Raw genomic sequence first — 26,824 nt, 5'->3', positions numbered from 1 at the left:
GTGCAAGGAAAGAGGTCTTCAGTTTCCTGCGAAAAATCGGGAGCGAGTTTTCCGCTCTAATGTCTGCAGGTAGAGCGTTCTAGGACTTAGCAGCAATGTAGGGGAAGCTTAGGCCACCAGCTTTGGCTCTTTCGATGCGTGGGATATGGAGTAATTTGGTGTATTGCGTCCTGGTGGGACGTGAGGAGGAGGGTTTAGAGATGGTCTCGGATAGGTAGGATGGGGCGGAAAGAGAGGGGCATTTGTGTGTGAGGGTGAGGATTTTGAGTGTGATCTGCTCTTTGACCGGGAGCCAATGGGCTGAGTGTCTGGCCTGGGAGATGTGTCTCTTGGGAGATATGCTCTCTTGGGGTGCTAAGAGCGGGCCGGAGCGCTTTGTTCTGTGTGACTTTTAGTCTGTTTAGGTGTTTTTTGCTCATGTGCCTGCTAGGAGGGCATTGTAATAGTCAAGTTTGGCTCCAATGGTGGCTCTGGCTATTGAGAGGCAGTTGGGTTTTGAGAGGTATGGTTTGATGGCGTTTATAAGTTTGGTGGTATGCGCAGATGAGGAAGTGATTGCGCTGACTTGTCTGGTCATTGATAATGAGGAGTCTAGGTATACTCCCAGTGTTTTGACAGCTGTGGAAACGGGGATGATGGAATTGTCAATGGAGAAGTTGGCGTACAGTTTATCCAGTTTGTCTAGGGTGCTCTGTTGACCTAATATGATTTCAGTCTTGTCTCCATTAAGGCAGAGGCCATTAACTGCCATCCAAGCCTGGAGGATGGAGTAAATCGTCTGAGTGCCTTGGCGTCTTTGTGGTATGTTCCTGAGAGAGGTAGAACTACGTGTCGTCCGCGTAGTTTGTGTACGTGATGCCATGTGAGTCGAGTTTGTCAAAGAGGCTTCGTGAATAGGTTGTACAGTGTGGGTGCAGTGCAGGATCCTTGAGGGACTCTGCAATGGATAGTAGTGGGTCTGGCGTTAGCAATGTCCGTGAAGACTTTCATGGCTCTTCCCTTGAGGAAGGAGGTGATCCAGAGAGCCGATTCTTTAGAGAAATTAGCTAAGTGTGTGAGGTGAGGGTCTTGTGATCAACCAGATAGAATGCGGCTGAAAGATCTATTAGGAGCAGTAGGGCTGGCTTGCCTTTATCCATGATTTGGGTGATCTGACTCTTCAGATTCACCAGGGCTGTTTTGGTGCCGTGTCCTTTCCGGTAGCCTGATTGCCTGTCCCTAGGATAGCGTTGGTTTCCAGAAAGTGTTGGATTTGGCAATGAGCGGCTTTATCCAATAATTTCAAGAGGAATGGCACTGAGGTTATCAGTCTGTAATTGTTGGGTTGTAGGGGGTCAAAGGTAGTTTTTTAGCCTCTTTGAGGCTAGCCGGAATAATTCCAGTTTTAAACGACGCATTGATGAAGGCTGTGAAGAGCGGCGCAAAGCAGTCTACGCAGTCTTTTGTGAGCTTGGGAGGGCATATATCTCCTTTACAAAGGGAGGGTTTGAGATTTCTTAGTAAGTTGATAAGGGTCAGTGACGTCCCTGAAGGAGAAATCGGGTATGGTGGGCTTGGACGGGGTGGGTGTGGAGTTGGTAGGCTTGATCCCTGTCTGTTGAGGTAAGGCTTTGCAGTGGTCCTGGATTTTCTTTTGGAGAAGGTCAATTTTGTGTACCATGGCAGCCTGGATACTCGCACACCAAGCTTCATCCTTGACAATTTCATCAGGTTTATTGGGGGGGGGGGAGAGGGGGGTGAGCTCATTAAAAATGGCGAAGAGTTCCTTGGAGTGCGATTTGGCATTAGAGATTCATGTGTTGAAGGAGTTGGCTTTGGCAGCGGTGATGGCTGTTTTGTATTGCTTGGAGATTAGGTTGATTTTTGGCACTGCTGCAGGGGTTGGTTTGCCAGTTTTTAGTGCTGCTCTTTTGCATGAGCGCAATGAGTGCAGTTCTTCAATGAACCAGGAGTTGGCGTGTAGTGATTTCTTTTCTTCCATTCGAGTGGTGCTATTTCGTTGATGGCTTTAGTGATGACTTCTTTGTAGATGTCCACTAGAATATTGGGGTCGTTAGTGAATGGGTGTGCTAGTTCGGGGATGTTGAGGTGGGGTCGCAGGTTGTCCTCTTTAAGCTTTTTAGAGCTTCTGATTTGTGCTGCGATTGCGGGGGGTCAGAGTTTTGTGGTTTTTGGTGATGAGAACAGAGAATTCGATACAGTTGTGGTCGGTCCAGGGCAGTGAGTAGTAGAGGCAATTATGGTCTGGTCCAATCTAGAATGCGGCCTTTGGAGTGAGTTGGACTTTCTACGTTCTGGGTGAAGCCTAAGTCACTAAGTTCCCTGGTGAGGGTGACTGCAGGTTTGTCTTTAGCATCATCGAATCCCAGATTGAGGTCACCTAGTAAGAGGGTCTTAGTGGAGCTTTTGATATAATTTTTTTTAACCAAATTTATTTAATTTTACAACATTACAGACATGAATATATCGGTAAACCCTTAATGCCAGGTGTATTTAAAAAAACATCTGTTCCTTGTCCATAAATTCATGTAGTGGTAACCAGGTGTTCAGGTACCTGGAGTAAGAGCTGCAGGCCAGTGCTGTCACTTTCTCCATGGCCATCACTCCCCATAGTCTTACCCACCACATGGCTACCACGTGGCTGTTATTGGGCCTTCCTTTGTCTTACATGCCTGTGCCAATGTACTCCTGGCAGCACTCAGCATGTGGGTTGTGAGCGTGGCTGTAGGCCCGGAGTTCGCATAGCACCCCTCAACCGCCTCCCCCAGTAGTACCACAAGCGGGTCAAAAGGTAATCCCATACCAGTGATATCTTTTAATATGGCTTAAGATCTCCTTCCAATAAGTCTCTGCCAGTGGGCAAGTCCACCACATATGGATAAGGTCCCCGGATTGTCCACAGTTCCTCCAGCATGTTGCGGGATATTCTGCGTTAATGGCGTGCATACGTGCGGGTGTCATGTACCACCGGAGGCAGAGTTTATATGCTGTCTCCTTAATGGAAGTGCATTTGGAACCTTTAGCAGTTCTATGCGAAATGCGAGCCCAAGATTCTTCCGAAATTGGTTTCCCTAGGTCTGTCTCCCACTTTTGCATATGAGAGTTTTTCTTCAGGGTCTGCCCCTTCCTGTCTGGTTATGCCTTTGTCTGGCTGCCCTTCCTGTATGGTTGGCTCTATCCCTGTTGGGTTTCTGGTTGCCTTTTCTTTTACTTTTGCGTTGGAGACCCAATGCCTAAGCTGAACATAATGGTATCGTTCCTGCTCCGGTATGTGGAACCTGGCCTTCTAGTCCTCGAACATCAGGGGTGACCCTTGTGTAGAGATCTTTTAGAGTCAAATTGTTCTCCCTGCCCTCCCTCCAGTGTATCCCAAAGTTGGCCTCCATTCCTGGATTAAAGTCTGGGTTATAGGCGATAGGTGCTAACGGGCCTTCTCCCACTTCTTCCTATTTCTTAATACCCTATCCCAATACCATAGGGTAGTTTTAGTTGATTCCAGTGGCATACCCCTTTTTTCCCTTTGACGTGCGGCAAGAAAGCCAAGATTCCCCAGAGGTATCTTTGTCGCTGTTCTCTCTACCTGTTGATTGGTGTCTTCTTCAGATGACCATTGTAGCATCGGGGATACTTGTGCTGCCCACAGGTACCTGCGGAATTCCGGGACCCCCAGCCCTCCAAGCACTTGTGGTCTGAAAAGTACCTTTCTAGGGACTCTCGGTCTCTTCCCTCCCCAGATGAAGGACATCGCTTCTTTCTGCAGTGTTTGAATAGCTGGGCCCGGGATTTTTATCGGTAGAGCGCCTACCACATATAAACATTTTGGAAGTAGTCATTTTGACCGCTGTGATGCGTGCCAGCCAGGGCAACTCTTGCAATTCCCACCGTTTCAGATCATTAGTTAGTTTTGAGGAGATCTGGGATGTTGGCCCCATATAACCTGTCGTATCTGGGGGTTAGTTGCACCCCAAGGTATTTTACTGACTTACGTTCCCACTTCAAGGGGTATAGGCTCTCCCATTCCGGAATTCGGGCCACCTCTTCAGAAATATTAAGGGCTTTAGATTTCGGATAGTTGATATGGAAGCCTGAGACTTGTGCGAATTCCTCCATTAATTGTATGACCACTGGTAGGGAGCTTGCTGTGTCCCTTAGGAATAAAAGAATATCATCCGCATAAAGTTCCACCTTCTGCGGACCCACATTGCCCACCTCAACCCCCCGTATCCCCGGATGACCACGGACCTTGCATGCTATGGCAAAGATCAGGGGCGATAGTTGACATCTCTGTCTTGAGCCTTTCTGGATGGTGACGTCTTTTGTGAACTTCCCATTGATCATTAGTTTAGTGGAGGGGTATGCAAAATTAGCCATTACCATGCGAGTGAAGATTGGCCTGCATCCAAAATTTTCTAGTGTTAGTCGAAGGAATCCCCAGTGTAGGCCATCAAAGGCTCTGGAAGCGTCCAGAGCCGCTATTGAACATTTTTGACCTGTCCTCCGCCCCCAGTCAATCGTGTCAATGGCTCTACCAATATTGTATGTGTGTCGCCCTTTCACAAACCCGGCTTGGTCTAAGTGAATTATCTCTGGGAGTATCGCTGCCAATCTTCTCGCTATTACCATGGAGTACATTTTTGCATCCCCGTTCAGTAAGGAGATTGGGCGGTAGCTTGCACAAATGGCTGGATCCCTGCCTGGTTTCAGCAGTAATATTGTGGTTGCTGGGCACATATTTTGGGAGACCTGCCCTTTCTCCCTGATGAAATGAAATAGTTGTGTTAGGGGGCCTGTTAGGATAGTTCTAAATGTTTTATAATATGCATTGCTTAACCCGTCTGGACCCGGGGTTTTGTGACCTTTTAATGCCCCTATTGCTTCCTCCACTGTTTCCTCTGTTGTGGGAGCTTCCAGCTGTCGCCTGTCTGCCTCCTTAATTTGCGTTAAGTCCAATTGATTTAAAAAGGTAGCCTGTGCTCACCCCCCCTCTCTCTAGATTTTCTTTCCCCATATTATTGGAGTGCTATGAGAACATTGTCTTCTATTTCCTTTTCTCCCCTCATTATGTCTCCATTCCCCCTTACGAAGTTGAGTTATACGGTTTCTGGTGTCTCCGTTTGGCGGTGAGGAATCGGTTGGCTTTACCCCCATGTATATAATAAAACTGTTTTGTTTGCACCAGAAGACGTGCTGCGTCATCTGTTAGGTGGGTTTCTAAGATCGCTCTAGCCTTTTTAAGTTCCCGCCATGCCTTTTGTGAGCCCCTATTTTGATATTCCACCTCTGCTATGTGTATGTTGGCCTCCATGTTGAGTTTCGCCCTCGCCTTGATGTAATTTGATGTTTGCGCGATAAACTCCCCCCGTACTACTGCTTTGCTTGCATCCCAAATGGTCGACCAATCAATCCTAGGTGTTATATTTTCCTGAAAATAATTTCGTAAGGTTTGTTCTATGTCTGTTCAAACCGTTGGGTCTTATCTTGTTTAGGCGCCAGGGTTTGTGGGACTGTTGCGGGTGGTTTGGTTCTATCTTTAAAAGTACCGGGGCATGATCTGATGAGCATCGCACTCCAATTTCGAGGCTTGTAACCTGTGCGACCAATGTTTCTGAGATAAGTACCATATCAATACGGGAATGGCCCCTGTGTACAGCGGAGTAGTGGGTGTAAGTTCTGTCTTGTGGATTAAAGAATCACCATGTTTCCAGAAGGTGTAATTCCCTTAGAAATGTGTTAAGGCTTGTCTGAATGTGTGGTCATGGGAGGTAGCCGGGAGGGTTTTATCCATGGATGCATCCATCACCGTGTTAAAATCGCCCACAATTAGAATATATTCCCCATTGTGCAATCCTGGGCAGTAGGCTCAACAAAGTGGTCTTGTCTTACATTAGGAGTATAAATGGAGATCAACGTGACCAATTGTCCCATCAGTCTCCCCCCCCCCCCCCCTCTAACATTATATAACAACCTTCCGGGTCCTTTTTAACAAAATGTTTCTCGAAGTTGATACCATGCCCACTCCCCCTTTTTTTTAAATTTTTTTTAGTTCCACTATAGGCCAGGTATTGTATTGGGAAGGCCCTGTGTTTCATCCTCAGTTCATCTTCTGGGAGCAGGTGTGTCTCTTGTAACCATACCACTGAGGCATGCATATCCCTCAATCTGTTTAATATAGATTTCTGCTTAACTGGCGAGTTCAGCCCTTGAACATTCGGTGAGATAAAAGTTAGATCAACCATTCCCATACTTTTAGCCATTTGTCCCCTTCATTGTGTTCCAACTCGTGTGTATTATTAGGTATTATGTTTATATATTGTACCCTTCCACCTAAAACAGTCAACATAACTTCCTCCCCCCCCCCCCAACTTCCCAACTTTTGGATTGTAACTTCCAAGTTGCATTACCAACAGAATACGTGTATAATGTATCACTGGGTATTTTATTCCCCCTGGAATTTTGGATCCAGTCTTCCCTCTCCCTCCCCCCAGCCCCCTTCTCCCTTTTTTTTTTAACCCAATTTTTGCCGCATGACAGCTTGCATGATTACCACTTATGTTCTGATTTGACTTGGGATTCTGTCCCAGGCGCAGGATTCTCCTTTCTCGTTTCTCCTCCCCCATTGGTGACGCCATGTTTATGCCTTGAAGAGACTATCTCAAGTTTTAGATGCTCTATGGCCTTTCAGGACGGATCAGTGAGCTGCAATTCTTTGTTGCGCCTCTGTGGTCGTGGTCGCCCCGGTCTCCCCTGGCCCTCCCCAGGTCTCCCCTCTAGGTCGTCGCTCCGGGACAGGGATACCTCTCTGTCAGTGAGTTTGTCTCCTTCGCCTTCCTGCATAAGATCTGCCATTTCTTCTTCCTTGGCAACCAAGAATCTCTGGCCCTTCCACTCGGAGCGGAGGCTTGTTGGATGTCCCCATTGGTAACGCACCTTTCTTATTTAACCAGTCTGTGACCATCCTCAGTTTTTTCCTCCTGGCAAGTGTAGCTGGGACTAGGTCTTGGGAACAGCTGAATGGACGTGGAGTGAAAGTTGATAGGCTTTCTTGCGAGCGGCTCGCATTATGTCCTCTTTCAGTTGGTACAGATGAACCCGGGTCAGGGCGTCTGGAGTCAGATTTTTGTTGATTTTGATATGTGGAGTAGGTTCTGTGCATTCGGTCTAACATAATTTCTTTGTTCTCTTCCGCATTCAGGATGTCGGAACAGGTCCGTCACATATTGCTGAGTCATTACGGATTTCGGAATTCCACGAATTCGAATATTATTGCGCCTGGACCTGTTTTCAGCATCCTCTTGTCTATTTTGCACTCATTCCATTTGCTGCTCCAGTTCATAAGCTCTATTAGCCAGGATGTCCTGCTCGTGGCTCTGCTCAGTTACTACCATTTCAACCTTGTCAATCCTCTTTTTTTCTGTTGCCAGGATTCCCTTATTAAGGTCCGAGATGGATTTAGCTAGGTCATTTGCACTCTCTTTAATATCCTTCTTGAGATTTTGTAGCATTTCCAAGAGATCCGACTTTCTGATAGGTGGGTCTTCCAGAGTTTCAGCTCCCTCCGCAGGAGGGTTATGTACCTGGGCTAGCGCTTGTATCTGGTTGCGTTTTTGTGTGTCTGCTGATTGCAACAGGGCTTTGATGTCGCTAGATCCTTGGCCTTTGGTTTTCATTTGTTTGGACATCGTGGTCGATATACCGTAGTTTTGTCACTTTAGAGCAGGTCTGGAGAGCCACGGTCGGCGTTATTCACCTCCCCAGGACCGCGGGTGAGCTTTCCTACATCAACCACTTTGGGAGGTCTTATGAAGCCCAGTATAGCCAGTCCGCTACATTGCATTCCATAATCTGGATTGAGATTTATTCTGAATATTCAGGAGCAGTCTCTGGGGGACCACTTGTCCCATACCGCCCCCACTTTCAGGGTTGTGTGCTTCAAAGCGCTGTGTCGTGGATGGGTGCTTATGCTTCCTGACTCCGTGCGTAAGTGGCCGCTTGTATATGTTTGTGGCTCTTGTGAGTTTGCCGCCTATCACAACCCTGTCATTAAGTGGTGAAATCGGACCATTGTATCTAGGCTCCGCCTTTGGACAATGCTGCTATCATTAGTTGGCTGCAGCGCAATCTAGTGAACCAGTAAAGGTTCATGCTTCAGGACAGCTGTGTGTAAAATGGATTGTGCTTGTCACAGCACTGATCTGTAGGTAGCGCCCTGATCACACTTGCAGTCCATCATCCCCCGTCTCCTTATCTCCTCACAGGCCGGTGGCTTCCATACATCTATGCGGGGGGGGGGCGGGGGTGAGTCTCGGGAGTCAGCCGCCACCGCACAGCCCCTCCGCCTGCAGCTCAAGCCAAGGGCGCTCAGGAGCGCTGCCCCCGCACCAGCCACGCTCTCCCAGGCATCTGGTGCTCTCCCCAGCCCAACCACTTCACCCCGGGCCAGAGTCGCACCCCCAAACACGCCAGAGACTCGGCAGCACCAGAGCGGGACTGCACCGTGTGGGGAGAGATAGTGTCTGTCTGCTCCAGCGCAGGTCCGCCAACGTGCCAGCCCTCCGCCACCAATAGGACCCCGCTGTGTGTGCTCAGGAAGTAGCGCCGCTACCGGGTGCTGGTGTCCTGGAGGTCCTTCAACCTCTGGGGACGGGGTCTCCTCCACCAGTGTGTCGGTGCCCACATGGGTCCCAGCAGTGCAGATGTACGAGGCAGCTTCCCTTGTTGTGGCTCCTCCTCTCCAAGCCGCGGGCTGGAGCCTAGGTCGCCGCAGCGGTCTGTACGGGCTACGGCGCCCGCGGCTTCACTAAGCCCCTGCAGGTCTGGAAATCTGCGTCAGGTCCGCGGGTGTTGCGCTGAGCTCCAGTGGGACCTCGAGGCACCAGAGGGGGGCGGGGATGGTAATCCCAGCGCCGCTTCCAAAGTTCATAATTTCGCCTGAGACGTTCCCTCCGAGGCAAACTATCCCATTCCTGGAACATATGCAGGGATTTTCCAGCCTAGTTCGTTGCCTCACCAGGTCATAGCTCCTCAGCTGTCAATGAGTCGCGAGTCCTTCAGGGAAGGTGCTTGGCCCCGTCCGCCATTTTGAATGCGGGAGGACCAAAGTAGAAAAGTCTGATGCATTAACGTTGCTTCTGGAGTCGCCTACGGCTCCTCTTTTATTCTCCTGAGCTTCCGACACCTGTTGATGGGACTCGCTGTTCCGGACACATACTTAAGGGGCACGGGGGGGTTCGAGAAGGGACAGCGAACCAGGAGCTCACCAAGGAGGCATCTAACGGCGTCCTCGGCTGGCCACGACCCCTTGATCTTTTGATATTATTACTGAGAATGTGGATGTTTTCCTTTTCCTGAGCGTCTAGGGTGAGGCCTGGGGGACGGTATAGTAAGTGAATGTTGATGGTGCTGTTAGGTGACAGTGAGTTTAGCCGATAAGAGGTCAGAGTTGCTGGTCGAGGAGTGACTGACAAGTCGGAGCTGGAGGTTCTTTGTCGATGAGGGCTACTCCGCCTCCTGTTCGTTCAGGTCTGTCTTGTTTGAGTATGGTGAAGCTTGGTGGTAGTGCAACGGCGGGCCTGATGCTTCATGTAACCATGTTTCTGTGATGGCTAATGGGTCAATGTTGTTGTTGGTTATGAGGTCGTGAATATCTGCATGAGCTGGGAGGGAGCGTACATTGAGGAGGGCACATTTGATGTGAGGTGTGTGAAGTTTATTAGTGGAGGTGTGGGTGGCGGATGTGTCTGATAGGTTGTGTGGTGACATTGTGGGGTATGGTTTGGTTGGTGGGTAGTTTGTAGGTATGTGGATGTTCAGTGCGAGGGATGTGTTTGGGAATGGTGCGGGAGCTCAATCTATAGTTTATGCGTTCTGTGCGAGGGGGTTGTGTGCTGAATTCAGCAGTCGGTGTGCGAGCTCAAAGTCTTTCTAGTCTATACATTACTGTGAAACGGAAAGTAGGGGGTGCGTCTGTATGAGGTGAGTGTTTGTGAAGTATCCAGGGCAGTGGGTTGAGTGGGATTGGTGACGTGGCTTTGTGGAGTAGGTGCGAGTGGGCGGTGTATGGTTGGAGAGCAGCGAGTGTTGCAAGGAGGGTGAGCAGCGTGGTGGTGGCAGCGGAGAGCTTGCAGGAAGCTGCGGGCATGATTGTATGCTATGGGAGGGCTGGGGCAGAGCTGGGCACAGTCAAAATGACAATCAAGTGGCGGAGTGAGTAGCTACTAGATATGACATACATACAAGCTGCGATAATCAAGCGGCAGGGCAGCTGTGTGCAAAATACAATAGTCAAATGGCCGATGTGACATGGCTGCTAGGTGCAACAATCGTAGGTAGTACCAGTATGCCACAGTATGGTACACATAGTATGGTGAGGCTCCTGGGTGTCCTCATGGTGTTATTGCGTATGTGGGAGTCAATGGTGTGCAAACTCTTGCACATGTCATGAATGAGAAGCAGAACAATGGCTAGAGACAAGTCAACAATGCTGGAGCTAAGGGCAAATTCGCATATATATGCAGGTGGTGCCTGTCTTGAGGCTAGGTTCTCAAGCAGCATGATAGATCAAGTACAGGTGCTTAATAGTTGAAAAGTGTGGGCAGTTTACAGATTACAATTGCATTACAGTATAGTAGTTAGGGGCATAGGCGCAGGCTCATAAATGCAGCGACGATGAAGAAAACAAGAGGACAGCCACGGAGGCTGGGATCAGCCAAGTACGCTAGTCAGAGTAGTAGTGGAAAACTGGTGATATGCGGATCTATAGAGGTGTCAGCCGGACAGGGTGTAGTAGGCGCTCAGGGGAGAGACAAGCACAGTACCTTTGTTTGCGCCTCCGTGGAGGGCCCTGTGGAGTCCAGCAGGGGTTCTGGCAGTAGGTAATGGACAGGCAGGAGACAGGCGTTGGCCTTATTAGGTGGGCCTTGTTGTAGTCGGGCTGGCTAACGCCATCCGGCGGCGCCGCGCGATTGAAACACGCGGCGTGGCCCAATTGGGGTTGTTTCGTCGTCGAGTGGTTGTTTAGCAACCTAAACAACAAAAACACGGTCATTTTCTGTGGCCCGATCTCATGTGCGGCAATGGCGGATCACAGGGCGATGCCGTAGAATGCAGGATGATTGGGCACAGAAAGGTGCTTGCAGCATTCAGGCAGCTGCAGTCTGGAGGAGGGGCACAGATCTGAATCGGCTGGTGCTCAGGCGGGTAGTTGGCTCAGTTGGAGCTGGCCTGTTGCAGGACGGAAGGGCTCCCGGCCTCCCAGGGTGCTGGTGGCTGTGAAAATGGATCAGTTATATATATATTTCTGATGTTTGTTAATCTGCTTAGAATCAAATGCTGTGCATAGGTCCGACATCCAGTGGTCACTGCGGAGTATTGCATTTTGTTTTTCGTAGTCGAAAAGGGACGTCGACAAGGCGTGTCTGTAACACTATCCCTATAGTGACGTGCGTTGTACCCACAATCCCTCACGCGTCGAGGTCCCTCAGATTGTTTTTTTCCGCCCAGTTTCTGGTCGCCTTTCGCGGAGCTCCTAGAGAGACATTGCTATACTTGCCACGGACCTCGGTCCTTTTGTCATAACTTAATATACGATAACGATCCCTCCCCCTCGACGTTAGCTGTAAAGCTGTTTCTCCGCCGAACTGATTTTCGACGGAGAGGAAGAGCGAAGGAGATCCTTCGGCGCTGCCGAACACGTGGCCTGGCCTCGACGGCCAACTTACAGTAGGGAGAGTGGGGGTTAAAACTTTGTCTCTTCTCTTTGAGAATGTCTTTCTTTCTCCCCTTTCTTTCCCTTGGGGTTGTTATCGCCAGCTATTATTGCCTCAGCTATGGAGAGGACACCATTTAAGTTTTGCCCACGCTGCAGGGGCAAATATACTTGGAAAGATAAGCACAAGCTCTGTAATCGTTGCTTACCCCTCGATCACATAGAGAACAGCTGCGCAGCCTGCAAGCTCTTAAAACCCAGGCCTCTTAAAGAACGTAGGGTTAATAGGTGGGCGGACTACGCGATGTCGAAGTCAAATTCCTCACCCGCTGCCGCTGTTACTGAAAGTGACGAGGAGTGCGATAACTCGACGTCCGTTACGGAAGTCATGAACCCCCAGAAGGAGCGCTCCCGCTCCTCGTCGTCCGTCCCCGGCCCCGACGGGCTCGGCTCACGCCCTGCTTATGGGGATGAACACCCCGGCGACAAGGACGCACACAAACCCCATAAGGCTAAACACACTACCCACGGCTCTTCTTCGTCTAGAACGAAGGATCCATCAGCGCCGAAGGGGACGCAGGGCACTCCGGCGTCTACCGCAGACCGTAAAGGTCACAAGCCCCACCCGCAAACGCAACCGCGACCAGCGATTGGGCTTCCATCTAACACGGGCGCTACCCCAAAAACATCCGACGCAACGCTCCATAGAGCGACCGTCGAGGTACAACGCGCAACGCACACAACGTCGACACCAGAGCCCTCGACGGACAAAATCGTGGTCGAGAGCCTAGCGAGAATTGTCGCCGAAGACAAACGTACGCGGACGACGAAACAAACGTTGAATACCGCGTCGAAAAAACATAAAAGTAGCCAGGACCTCCCCCTTTCTCCAAAGGACGCTTCCGAACTACCTGAAGGCTTTTCAGAAGGAGACGGGAACCTCTCGTCGACGTTGTGGGAGCGTTCGAAACGATTCGAAGGCGGAAACACTAATTTCCCCCCTCTAGACTATTCAGGGGTACCCCATGAGACCCTTGAAAGACTCCATTCTTGCATGGAGAAAATGGAAAGGTTTCTAGGAAACCAAGACCCACCCACTCACAAAAGACAAAGAGAATGGCCACAGGATGACCCTAGAGTCAAGATTCCTAGGCTGGTTGACCTCACTGAGGAGGAGCAATACCTCCAAGAAGATGAGGAGTGTTTGGGTGGAGAAGAAGAGGTAGAACTTGAGGAAGAGGGGTTCGAAGAAGATCCTTACACCACTGCTACAGGGTTTGAAGAGGATACAGCTACCTCGCAGCCCTGGCATTCACCGTCAGTGCAGCCTTGGCAATCCCCATCAGTACATTCAGACCCTGATGCCTTTCTCCCTTCTCCTCTCAAAGATTCACATGGGAACTCCTCTCCCATAGATGACCAACCTTCCCTCAATGCACTATTGCGCAAGGCAGCAGCGCATTTTGAGATTGATACAGGGGAAACTCTTCCAGACATTGACTTTGTAGAAAAAGTCATCAAAGAAAAAGCCCCTGTTAGCCAATCTATTCCACTTCTGGCTTCTATTAAAAGAAGAATTTCTCCTTCCCTTACTAACCCAGCTTTAGTCAGAGGGGTCAACCCTAGAATAGAAAAGCTCTTCAGCCCTTCATCCTCCGACCCTTTATACATCAGAGGACATTCTATTCCGGACTCCCTTGTGGTTACCAACACAAGAAAAAGAGCAGGGGTGCCACTATCCACTAGTGAAGCACCTCCAGACAAAGAAGGCAAAAAACTCTACGCACTGGGGAAGAGAATCACGACCTCCGCCGCCTTCTCTACTAGAATTGCTAATAACTCACTTTTAGCTAGCTACGCAGATGCACAGTGGAACAAGCTGCGCAGCGAAGCAGAGGAAGCACCTGAACCTCTGCGTTCTCGCCTGCTAGCTATAATATCAGAGGGCACACTGGTAAACCAGGGCATCGTTAAAAACTCCCTAGATGCCGCTGAGACGGCTGGCCGCTCCCTAGTGCAGGGAATACTTCTCAAGCGCCACGTTTGGCTACGCAATTCAGGTTTTAAGCCCGAAACCCAAGCCTCCCTCATAAATAAACCCATTGAACAGACGCATCTGTTTGGGAAAGCAGTAGATGAGGCCCTAGAACATGCTAAAAAAGAGTTTGATACCATCAAGACTCTTGATCAAATTTCTAGGCCCCCTAACAGGCGAGGCTATGGTAATAAACGCTCCTTTCGTGGCCAAAGACGACAGCAGAACCAACAACAACAATATTACTCTGGCTCCAACTGGCCCACTAACCAGGGTAACACCCAGTTCAGTCAAAGAGGCCAACGCCGTGGCAAAGGAAGAGGTCGTGGCTCCAGCCCCAGAGGTTCCACGCCCAATACCAGCAAATGACCCGAAAATTCGGGTCCCCTCCCATGCATCACCGGTCGGGAGCCGGCTAACATCGTTCCTTTCAGCATGGGACGGAATCACGTCAGACCGTTGGGTATTATCCACCATAGCCCACGGATACTGCATCGAGTTCAACGGTTCCCCGAAGTACAAACCCCCACGGAACCGACGCATGACACCGCAACACCTCTCCATTCTTCAAGAGGTGGAAGAACTACTGAAGAAAGAAGCTATAGAGCCCGTCCCCCTATCACAGGTAACAGAAGGTATTTATTCAGTGTACTTCCTTGTACCCAAAAAGGACTTAACCATGCGCCCTGTATTAGATCTGCGCCCAGCGAACATATTTGTCAAACCCCAAAAGTTTCGTATGGTGACCTTACAGGAGGTAATCCCACTGTTATCACAAGGGGATTACATGACAACACTGGACATGAAAGATGCATACTTTCATATTTTAATGTTGACATCGCACAGAAAATACCTCAGGTTCAAAATAGAGGACAAACACTACCAGTTCAGAGTACTACCCTTCGGGATAGCATCTGCACCAAGGGTATTCACGAAAGTACTGGCAGCGGCCCACCTGCGCAGATTATCCATCCCGGTATACCCTTACCTCGACGACTGGCTCATAACAGGGGATTCTTACGAAACATGCTTCTCCAATACCCAAAAGACCGTAGACCTTTTGTCCCAACTGGGCTTCTCCATCAACGAAAAGAAGTCCAGCTTAGACCAAAGCCAAACCAAACAATTCCTAGGGGCTCTAATTCGAACAAAGGACGGCCTCGTATTCCCCTCCAACGAGAGGGTCCAAAACATGCTGTTTCAAATTCCCCATTATGTAGCAGGCCGAGAGGTGACGGTACGCAAAGCAATGCGCTTGCTAGGGATGATGGCGTCATGTATTTATTTGGTACCTCACGCGCGTCTGCGCATGCGCCCAATGCAAGAGTGGCTCTACAGCCAGTGGTGTCAGGCCAGCGGACAATGGGACGATCTAGTGGTGGTCTCGCGGGCCTTGGTTCTCTCGCTACGGTGGTGGACAAAAGAAAACCTGTTATTAGGGAAAACTTTTGCCACACCCGCAGTGGAAGCCACTCTAACCACAGACGCATCCCTTACAGGATGGGGGGCTCACCTATCCCATCAGACGGCCCACGGAGTTTGGACTCCGAGCTTAGCATCCAAGCATATAAACCTGCTGGAACTACTAGCGGTGTTCAAAGCACTGAAAGCCTTTCAAAAACAGCTACAAGAAAAGACAGTGATGGTCCTCACAGACAGCACCACAGCCATGTACTACCTCAACAAGCAAGGAGGCACTCACTCTCCAGGACTGTCCAAACTGTCCCAGAATATATGGAAGTGGGCTCTCAGACACAACATGTTCCTACTGTCACAACATGTACCAGGGGAACTCAATCTTCTAGCAGACAAACTCAGCAGAGACTTCCCCCTGCCCGGAGAGTACGAATGGCAATTACACAAAGACATCGTCTTAGACGTCTTCACTCAATGGGGTTTCCCGGAGATAGACCTGTTCGCAACTCTGGAAAACTCACAATGCCAAAGTTACGCCTCCAGGTACCCCCAGAACCAGTCCAAGGGGAACGGTCTGTCGATTCTATGGTCAGGGAAATTTGTTTACGCCTTTCCCCCGACTCCCCTTCTCAACAAAGTGGTGCACAAGATGCATCAGGAGCAGGTTACAATGATACTAGTGGCCCCAATGTGGGCCCGGCAGCCATGGTTCGCTCACTTGATGGAGATGTCCCTATCTCCCCCAGTGAAACTTCCCTGCCCGTACAACATGCTGTCACAAGACAAGGGCAGAACACTGCATCCATGCCCTCAGACCATGAACTTAGCAGCCTGGCTCCTGAGATCATAGAATTTGGACATTTACAACTCCCACAGAGATGTATGGACATCCTCAGGGAAGCCAGAAAACCTAATACTCGACACTGCTATTCTAGCAAATGGAAAAGATTCGTTATCTGGTGTAGAGGTACTAGCATCAACCCAGTTGACTGCTCTCCTACTGACATTATTCTATACTTGACCCATTTACTGGATTCAGGTTTAGTGTTCAATTCCATTAAAGTCCACCTAGCGGCACTTTCTGCATACACCACTTCCCAACTTAAAGTGTCGTGGTGGAAGATACCAGTTATCAAAGCCTTCATGGAGGGGGTAAAGAGGATACACCCTCCGATAGCTAACCCAGCTCCCGGATGGGACTTAAATGTGGTACTTTCCAGACTCATGGGCCCTCCCTTCGAACCCATGCACAAGGCAACTCTTAAAGATATCACCCTTAAGACTGCTTTCCTAATAGCTATCACCTCCATTAGGAGAGTAAGTGAACTACAGGCTCTTTCTGTACTAGACCCCTTCGTAACAGTTCACAAAGATAAGGTGGTTCTACGCACACACCCAAGGTTTGCACCTAAATTCATCTCGAAATTTCATGTAAACCAAACTATAGAACTACCAACGTTCTTTCAAAACCCTTCCAACTCGGGAGAAAAAAGTCTGCATACACTAGATGTACGCAGAGCTGTCATGTTCTACATGGAAAGAACCAGACCACTGAGAAAGACTAATCAGTTCTTTGTCTCGGTGGCAGCAGGAAGAGAAGGAGATGCGGTCTCAAAATCCACTATATCTAGATGGATTGTTCAATGCATCACTCTCTGTTACACTCTTGCTAAGAGAGAACTACCCTTCAAGCCAAGAGCACATTCCACTCGAGGCACGGGGGCTTCCATAGCATTCATTGCAAATGTTCCCCTTGAGTCCATCTGCAAAGCGGCAACCTGGAGTTCTGTGCACACATTTACAAAACACTACTGTCTAGATGCACACTCTAGATCTGATTCCCAGGTTGGGCAGGCAGTATTAAGACATCTTTTCTCTACTGTTCCTTCTCATAACCCACCGCCAACTCCGGGTACTGCTCGCTAGTCTATGCACAGCATGTGATTCTAAGCAGATTAACAAACATCAGAAGACAATGCATTACTTACCGTAAAAGCATTTCTGATGGTTGTATCTGCTTAGATTCACATGCGCCCACCCTTCCTCCCCGCTCGGATGGAAGGAACATAGACATCCTTTTATATATATTTCTCTCTTTTCTGTACTCACTCACGGCTAAAAGGCTCCCTCAGGGCAGAAAAATACAAACAGAGGGACCTCGACGCGTGAGGGATTGTGGGTACAACGCACGTCACTATAGGGATAGTGTTACAGACACGCCTTGTCGACGTCCCCTTTTCGACTACGAAAAACAAAATGCAATACTCCGCAGTGACCACTGGATGTCGGACCTATGCACAGCATGTGAATCTAAGCAGATACAACCATCAGAAATGCTTTTACGGTAAGTAATGCATTGTCATATGGTTAACACATTCCAAATCAGATTGTTGCTGTGTATTAGTTTTCAGTCCACCAGCAGACTCATCTAACGCCAACACACAGGTGCATGGTCTCAAATAACCTCACCAATTGCAGTATTGCAAATATCTCCACACAGACTTCTACTAACAAGAAAAAATCAACACGTGAAGACGTGCCATGTACCATTCAATGAAAAGTGCAACTTCTACTTTCCTCATCGCTCCAACAAATGTCATGCAAATTCCACTTAACTATCAATTTTAAGTCCCTTTCTCACCTTGGCCTTACAAGCCTGGTTAGTCTTTTCCATTTTCATATCTAGTGTAGTGTTAAAGCCTCCCTCAAATGCAATCTCTGTACAACCCAACTGGTCCAAGACTCCATCCAGTTTTTCAAAAATAACAGCTTGGTTCACATTTGGTGCCTGTGTCATGAATCTAGTTTCAATATGTAACTTGAGTGCAACATATCTCCTCTCTGGGTCAACACATACAGTCCTATATCTCTATTCTTTCCTAAAAAGAATAGATGCACCTCGAGAGTTAATTGCAAAATAGCTCAAACTCCTTTCTTTACATGCAAACCATTCAAAATATATCCTAGCTGATCTCCTCTCAAATGAGTCTCCTGCAGGAAACTTATCTGGTTTCCTCCTACTCAATCTCAATAGAGATAATATTTCTCTCCTCTTAATTGGGTTATTTACATCCTTAACGTTCCAGCTCATGAAAGTTAAACATGCTGACATTGTTTCCAGTGCAACAACAAAATAATGCAGAATGATCTGCACCAACTTGCAATTTAATTTAACATTGAAAACACCTAAAACAAGTTTAATGTGAAAACTATAACGCAATGGTGACTTAGTTATGTGCTTCCTAGATAAAACACATACAAGGAACATAACCGAAATTATAAGATGTAACAAAGTGGGTAACGAGAAAAAGCAGAGCAACAAGGGGAATGTAAAAGGACATGTAAGCAAAGATTTGTCATTATACTCTACATGCATCATAACTAGAACCAAAAAAACGGACAACGGTGGAACAGCAACATCTACCCACCAACCAAATAAGAGTCACAAAGCAGACCGAGGCAAAATGACTTGCAACATTTTATGCAAAAAAATGGTCTAAATGACTACAGTACGTATACATTGCAAACTATTAGTTTAATGTGCATGTTGATGGTTCTGCACGTGTGTATATATCCCATAAACATTTGCATACATCTTCACACCTACATACATTCACTTTTATGCACATGAACATACCCACACACCTCTGTTTCTATGTCCACATCAAGTATACCTATACAACGGGCACATCCAAATAAATACAGTTTTTATAATCTATTTCAATTAAGAAACGATTCCAAAAAGCACAGCCTGAATGTGTCTTTAAGGGTGTTGTGGACATGTACACTATAATGCAGAACCAGACGCATAACATCCCTCACATCAGACAAATGGTAATGAAATACAAAACGTTCATTTTACAAGTCGCGTGTCCATCTTCCCAGACCATTTGCTTCACAGTTTGAAACGCCTTACTCCTGGAAAGTGTAGTTGGCACTAAGCAGTCACTGAAGACGTTCCCTTTCTGCTGAAACCTTCATCTGCAGAGCTCTTTAGCAAGACCTAATCCAGAGTGAACTTTTTGTACTGTGCGGCTAAAGTTCGAGCAGTAAATCCCGCCCCCCCCCCCACATCAAAACATCTACGGGGACACTTCTTGTGCCCTCTCATCTCCGGAGCAGTATTTCAGCCATTTACTTGGACCCCCATGTTGCAAGGATCTTGTACGGCACAGTTGCATTCGATCTTTTCAAAAGTACACCCTACGAGGTGGCCCAGTCACACGGTACTCACTATGGAAGGTGGCTTTTAACATCGTGGCACAGAGCGCAATATTAGTGTTCGTTCTCAGCGTTCCATTCTTCTGTGACTCCCCTCATGCGCGCATAACGGCAGCGCAAACTAAACGTTTTTGTGTGCTAAAATTGCCGAACGGCGTCCGTAGCTGCCATGTTGAGACAGTGTCAAAGATTAATTATTAAAACGTCTTCGCTTTTTCTCGGAAACGTAGAGACTTTAGCGTATCAGTTTATAATGGCAGATTCCTTCCTAATCTTAAACTAAATCTCCATAGGCACAATTACAACTTTACACATATATTCCATTATTAATCTGTTACGAGCACTCAACGGTTCATCATGGTTGGGATGCAGACACTTAGGAAAGAAAGTGCTTTCAGGTGGTCTGAGAGCAGGCAACTCGTCCACAGTAATTTTCAACACAGCTGGATAAACCACTTTTGTCTCTGGCAAGCTTTTTAAATTATGTAAGTAGCTTTCTTTGCGCCACAATCTCCTTACTGAAAGAGCTAAACAGCATAATGCTACACTTTTTGCAACTTCTAAGTGCTCCCTTTTCTGCAACGTTTCTTTCACATGGTATCAAGAATTTCACCACGAAAGCACAATGGGGGTGGGGGAGGGGTTGACCAGCTCCAGGTTTGAGGGCAAGGGTAAGGTGTGCACGTTCAATTTCAAGTATTTTCCCTGGAGGCAGGTCTAACAGCTTGGGCAGTACCTTTTCATAGGACGACCACTCTCCACACCTTCTGGGAAGCCAGTAATCCTCAAATTTGATCTCTACTGTAATCCTCTTGCTCAGAGATTTTCCTGTTTACAAAAGCACTGTCATAGTTGACACATTTTGCCTCCAAGGCCAGCAGTCTTCTGAACCAGAGACCCTGCTTTTTAGTTCAGTGCACTGCTTGACCGTAGATTGATCCTTTTTCATTTCCAGTGCAGTCTGTTTAATCTTCCCACAGCACAAATCATTCATGATTTCAGTTGGATAGTCCTCCACAGTGTGACCTTCAGGCCGGGTTCAAACGAAGCTTTTACTTTTCCTCTGACCCTTTTTTTGAGGGTTGGGAGTCTCCTTGGAGTATCGACGGGCTCCCTTCATCATCACTCCCTAATCTTGATCATCTTCTGGAGGAGGGCACTGCCACCATTTCAACTGGGTCTGTCATAATTTATATAAGCAAGGTTATCTGGGCAGGAGCAGAGCTCTCAAGCTGCCATTGCTTCAACTGCCAGTTCTAGAATTCGAAGTATTTTTATTTTTGGGGGGGGTTCTTTTTTTTCCCTGGAAGGAGTAAAACTGCTTAATTGTATTCAGTTCTGTACACGGCTTTATAGATCGTAATACCGTCAATTAATTGCATAATTCATGCTTCCCTTATAAAAACACAATTGGAAATAACTATATTTCCAGGACCTGAAGGTGGGCCAGTTAGCAGGGTTGGCTCAGGGACTTTGGTGGGTCAGTGGGAAACAAGGTGAGGTACTTCAGTGGAAAGTCTGCCTGGAGCACCACCTCCAAGGCAATGGCAAGCATGAAATGTGGCCGGCTACTTTCAGATTCCACTTGCCTTCCTGGCCTCCTGATTGCCCCCCTCCCTAGGTGCTTGAATATAATGCAATGCAAGCACTAGGTCTGTGGATATACAGACTGGATTCAACTATTGATCATTATTTTGTGTACAAATCTAGTTGGCTTTGTGTCTACGTTATGTAAGAGCAAAGAAAGTAAGACTTTGCCAGAGTGGATGGTGTAGCAGGCAGTGAACTGGGCACACTAGGTGAAATATTGCATTTTGTGGACATCTTACTTTCAGGGTACCTAGCCAGTAAAAAGTAACGGGGTGATCAGATTATCAAGGAGTTTTTGGATCAGCTCATGGGTTGACCAGTAGTTGCAGAGATGTAATGAACTAGGTTTTTCATCAAAAGCACTTGGCTGTGTGATCATGTACGTTTTCAAAAGTGCTGTAGTCGATATGAACCTTACTCATCAAAATTTAAATCTAGTTGACACTTGACTTCTAAACATACTGAAAAACATGGCGATGGTGCAGAATATAGTTGACTTAATGAAAGAATCATCCTGATTGCTTTGCAATCATGTGAAATAACTTTTCTTGGCTAGCACTGGCACATGTCTTTGGCACTAGGAGGAGATCACTGCGCTCGCTCTCCGTTGGCTCATTTGCACTTACAGTGAAAAGAGGGTAGAGCGCCCTGAAGGCAAGAGCGGAATGCAGGGTGAGCTGTGTTTTCGTTGAACAGGGTAATTTTAAATCTCCACCTGTGCCTACACAAGTGTCCATGTAATTAGCAAACCTACAGAATTACATGGCAAATTGATATGCAACACAGCTTATTCTAGGCTTTGGGCCCAGTCTCGGCTTACTCCAAAGCTGTCTGGAATATTGTTTTAATTCTAACTGTGCAAGAGACTAGATATTCTACATATCTACTTGATTGCCCTGTGGCCTGAATGAATTGAATATGGAACACTGATAGTGTTTATTTTGCTTCCCTTGCAAAAGTATACCAGAAGGGTGCTTGCGTACAAATTAATTATGCATATGTTCATACGGAACTAAAACCTCATTCTGCCAAGCGTTTTGCTTCATCCCTAGAAAACGGTGCCTTCCACAGGCAAAATAAACATGACTTTGGCAGCATAAAAAGTACCGCTTCTCTGCGGAGTAAAAGGAAACGGTTACATTTAGTGTTACTTTTTTTATTTTTTAAATCCAAACCCTTGACCTGGCCACTCTAGTCGTGATAAACCCCAGAACTTTACTGTGTGTGACACTTAACGCAAACACAATTGGTTCATAAATGCTCTGGTTGGTGGATCAGCTCTGATTCGACAAATGTACTAATGCCCGCACTATATTTTCAATATAAAATCGCATTGTTTAATTTTGTGCACCATCGACAAGCACTTCCTCCAACAAACTGGATTTAGAGATGCTCATTAACACTGTCCATTCATGTTTCGCTTTCTCTGCTTTACAGCTTTGGTGTACCACCTTCCCTCATACAGAGTTGTTGCACTCTTATGAAATGCTTTCTCCCCTCCCTCTCAGCTCTTTAATACTAGTGGTCCTTCTGAGAAATTATCGTGCAGAAATGAAGCCTCCTGTGAGTTGATGGGCTCCTTTCTTGCTATCAAAATTTAAACGGATACCTAGAAGTTTGCTTTTTTTTAAAGAAAAAAACTTTGTGCAGGTCTTTGGTTCTTCCACTTGTTACTACCAGTAGTTGTTATCCCATTTTTAGCACATAATGTAAAGTGGATTACATGCACGCATTTGGATGAGGGTGTATGGGAATATAGACATCTGAAGTGTCTTGATAAGAAGTACTCTAGCACTGCAAGCTTTAATGCTTGCCAGTGTGGTATCTTCTCTTGCAGCTCAATGCCCTTGCATATTCTTGTACACCTCGCATGGTTTTGAAAGGCACTGCTGCAAACAAGAAGTTAGCGTCTTCAGACGCAGGGTGTTATTGAAATTCAAACGCTCTGCACTTAGGTTTCAAATGTCAGAAGCCAAGGAAACGACTAATCCATGGAAGCTGTGATATTTTCGTTTGTGATGCATGTGATCTTGGCCCTTATTGTGTGGCAGAGGTGCATTAATACAGTATGGTTATTTTAATGGGTGGGTTAGAAATGCTTGACTACTGACTCTCTGAAAAAGTAACTTGCAGAAGAGCAAACTTTGTGGGTTATGGTACCCTGTGGACTGTAGAAGATATTTAGGCTGTACTCTTGCTCCTAAATGATGTGTTCTTTCTTCCAACAGCCACAAAGACCCTGAACCGCGGCATTGGCGAGTTTATTGTGATGGCAGCTGATGCTGAACCATTGGAGATCATCCTGCACCTGCCGCTCCTCTGCGAGGACAAGAATGTGCCGTATGTTTTTGTGCGCTCCAAGCAGGCCCTGGGTAGGGCATGTGGCGTGTCGCGTCCTGTTATCGCCTGCTCCGTCACGATCAAGGAAGGGTCACAGCTAAAGCCCCAAATCCAGACTGTGCAGCAAGCTATTGAAAGACTGCTGGTATAGAGCTGTTCTTTCATCCCCAAGACTGATATCACGTTTTTTTTTTTAATTTTTATGGCATTATGATGTTGTTGAGACCAGAATTTCTTTGTTTTTTTCTCTATCAAACGAATCATTGGTTGCCCTACTTTTGTTTAAAAGTTCCTTCATCGTGGGAAACCTTTCAGGGCTAGTGAGAGGGGACCTACAGAGTAAGATATGTTAAGGCACATCTTAACACTGTCCACTCTGAATTGAGAATGTTCAAATCCCTTTAGATCTTGCCTGCTCCAGATATATAAACGAAGGATCTCGTTTTATAACAAAATCTACGCATATAAATAAAATAATGTGGCATCCAGTTTTGTCTCTTCGTGGATTTGGGGTGGTGTCTAGTGGTAATGAGCCAGGATTTAATCCTTGTATTCTCGACTAAAACTTTTTTAGGATTTGCTGTTGTGTTTAGCTTTTTAATGAGAACCAGAGCAGCTGCTCTTCACACTAATGCTGCAGATGAAAAACAGAAGCAGGTTCGTAAGATAATAGTAACAAGGTATGGCTGTTCTTTAGTCTTGGTATGAACACAAGAACCAGGATAGTTTTTTTTTATATATGTAATTTATTTTAAATGTAGAAATACGTTCATAGTCTTCCATATTCGGTACACGTTTAATTACAAGGAATTCCTGGTGCGTTTGTTCTGTTAAGGATCTTTGGTTTTAGTACATTTCGTGGTGTAAGCACTACCTATATCTGGTCATGGCTACAGGTAAGAGAAAGTGTTGTTAGGAAGCAGGCTCTCTGATTGGCGTGGCAACTTGCAATGCTTTTGCGAGGGAATGTGCATTTATTTTGTTTTCTGTAGTTGGAATTGCCAGCAAAGAGCAGCGATCTGTGATTAAGAACAGGTCACCTACCGCTGCAGGTTATTGGTGGGGCGGTGGGGGCTGCTGATCATATCTGATGTCCGCATCCCACTATGTTCAATCCACCCTTGGGATGCTGCTACAAAGAATGTGAATTTCCCTCGAAAACTTAAGTTTGGCTCTACGAAGGGAAGCGAGGGGCCTTCAATTTAACCCTCAGCAGTACAGCCCAAGCCAAAAGTTGACGCTGTCCAAATAGATTGTGTGTGGTTTGCAGCCGTTTTACTGTTGGGGTGAGTGTTTTGAAAAACAGAGCCCAGTGTGCCTTACCTGTTCAAGTGTTTCATGCTTAAATCGGTATCGGACATGGCTCTGTTATGTTGATAAAATGCTTTCATTTTCATCAAATCACTACTAAACTACAATGGTGCCATTTGTCATCCTCTCTTCATAGGCGATTTATGCATACAATAAGGGTGGTTTGTTTACTTACCAACTGAGTTGCTTATAGTGATTCATTCACTTTGTAGAGAAATTAATTGACAACATGCAGACTCTGTGTAAACCATACCATTTCAGACAATGAGTGACACAAAGATCATGTTTGCAGGGTCTTGGAGTGAAATGCTTTACCTGAATGCCAGGTATGCCAGCACTGGATGTGAGTTCTGAACCATAAAACATTTACCCTCTGGAAAAACTATGTCCGTTCTGCTACAACCTTTTATCTCCATCTTAGGTTTGGAACTCTCAGGTGAACATCTGTGTGACAGGTTTACGAAGTTTTCTGACAGGCTTTTGACTCTGAGGTTTGGGGCATTGGTAGTCCCATACATGGTTTACCTGACATAATGGGCTTGTCCCATACCTCTTTTAATGAACTGTCCTACACATGAAGCAAGAGATTAATAGAGGCACTAGAGATTTGGTAGTGTCACACAATAGTCTGACATGGGAGAATTGGAAGTTATAGCGCAATACTGAGTGGTAGGCTACAAGCCGTCCTGCACAGCGATGCCATTTTTCACTGTCCACCAGTGTGCACACCTACCACCTCAGGAGAATGGAGGGGAGAGCTTGGAGACGATCAGTCCTTCTAAGAAATCACTAAATATGCTTCAGCCCTGCTGTGACTCGTTCACATATCACATATGGCAGTTCTAGCCCTAATAAAAATATATACACGGCAATGTTGGAAGTGTTGAACTGGTCTCATTTAAAAAAAAATAGCTAGTTGTGATGAGGGGGAGCACTGATAATGTCCAGTTAAAAATTATATAAAAGTCCATCAAAGAATTGCTGGTAGATGCTCCTTCAATAATCCTTCAATTTAACCCTCAGCAGTACAGCTCAAGCCAAATCTGAAGAATTATACCTGATCAGTACAGGGGACGGTGGGGGTAGTAATAGTAATGCTCAGATCACACTTCAAGCCATTCCTTCCTTGCTTGCTCTGTTGTGACGAACACGTGAATGTGCCCTTTCATGCATACACTCGCACACATTTGCACTGGTTTAAACTATACCAAACATATCTACGAACTTAAAATCAATAGCCTTTTGCAATGAGAAATGCCAGATGCTTGCTTAGAGGCTAGCATAAAACTAAAACTCAAGCCATTAACTGCCATCGAGGTGCTTGTGAGATAAAGAGAAGCCTATACAAATCACTAGTAAACTTGATAACGCAGCAGCCCTTGCTAGAACACACTTTAACACTGTACTACACCGATCTTCCAAATCAGGCTCAATAAGTGCCAATTCTAACTTCCTAAAGTGTCAAGGCAATTTGCAATGCTCATTAGTGATGCAAAATTCTTAAATAACATTGTAACACAGAAAATCAAAGCATTTGAACAAGGTGACAAACGCACGCAAATGTATCTGCAAGTGTTGACGCAAAGTATTCCCTAGATGAAATAACCAACACATCGCTGTCATTTGAACAGTTTCAGCATAGAAGTTGAGGAGCAGAGCATACCGAATTTGAGTGTTTTCAGGCCAGCAGACATTCTGCTACTGCAAAGCTTATTTCCGTCCCTGGGGTTCTTTGGGCATGGTGTGGGAGGCGATGGGTTTTCAACTTCTTCTCTGCTCCGTCTAAGTCCTACATTTTCACATGCAGGGGTTTTGGAAGGGTTGGCATTGGCCACTCGAGAACTGTGGGCTACCATTAAGGCAGCCAGGGGTATTTTGAGCAGTCTGGATATCTTGTTTACCAGGTTCCATGGAATCGGACTCCACTTCGCCCCTAAGGTGAGGTGGGTTATGAATTTGATGGCAGACCCTTGAGGCAATATGCTAAAATCCCATAGATCTGAAACCATCCTGTTCCAGTTCTCTTGAAACACTGAGCTAACTGGGACAGTTTAGAAAGTTGTGGTTTAGCTGCTGTGGTACTGGCGGTTTACTTTTGTGCTAGGAAAACCTCTGGATTTATGAAACTGCTTGCCCGCTCTCTGCATCTGCCTCCCCACCGCCCTTGCATAGATTGGAAAAAAATTGATCATTGTGCGTTTTCTTAG

At 46.7% G+C, this 26,824-nt stretch overlaps 1 protein-coding gene across 1 annotated transcript in view; it reads left to right on the top strand.

Moving 5' to 3' along the window:
- Positions 1-23,794, top strand: part of SNU13 (small nuclear ribonucleoprotein 13) — a 58,314-nt gene extending 34,520 nt beyond the window's left edge. The window contains exon 3 of the mRNA XM_069652772.1: positions 23,195-23,794. Within this exon, the coding sequence (XP_069508873.1) occupies positions 23,195-23,457 (263 nt within the window). The 3' untranslated portion in view covers positions 23,458-23,794. The remainder of the gene's footprint in view (positions 1-23,194) is intronic.
- The last annotated feature ends 3,030 nt before the right edge of the window (positions 23,795-26,824 follow it).

Source organism: Ambystoma mexicanum, chromosome 3p (assembly GCF_040938575.1).
Source record: "Ambystoma mexicanum isolate Mex_15411 chromosome 3p, UKY_AmexF1_1, whole genome shotgun sequence".
Lineage (NCBI taxonomy): Eukaryota > Metazoa > Chordata > Amphibia > Caudata > Ambystomatidae > Ambystoma > Ambystoma mexicanum.
This window is presented reverse-complemented; position numbering and strand designations above follow the sequence as displayed.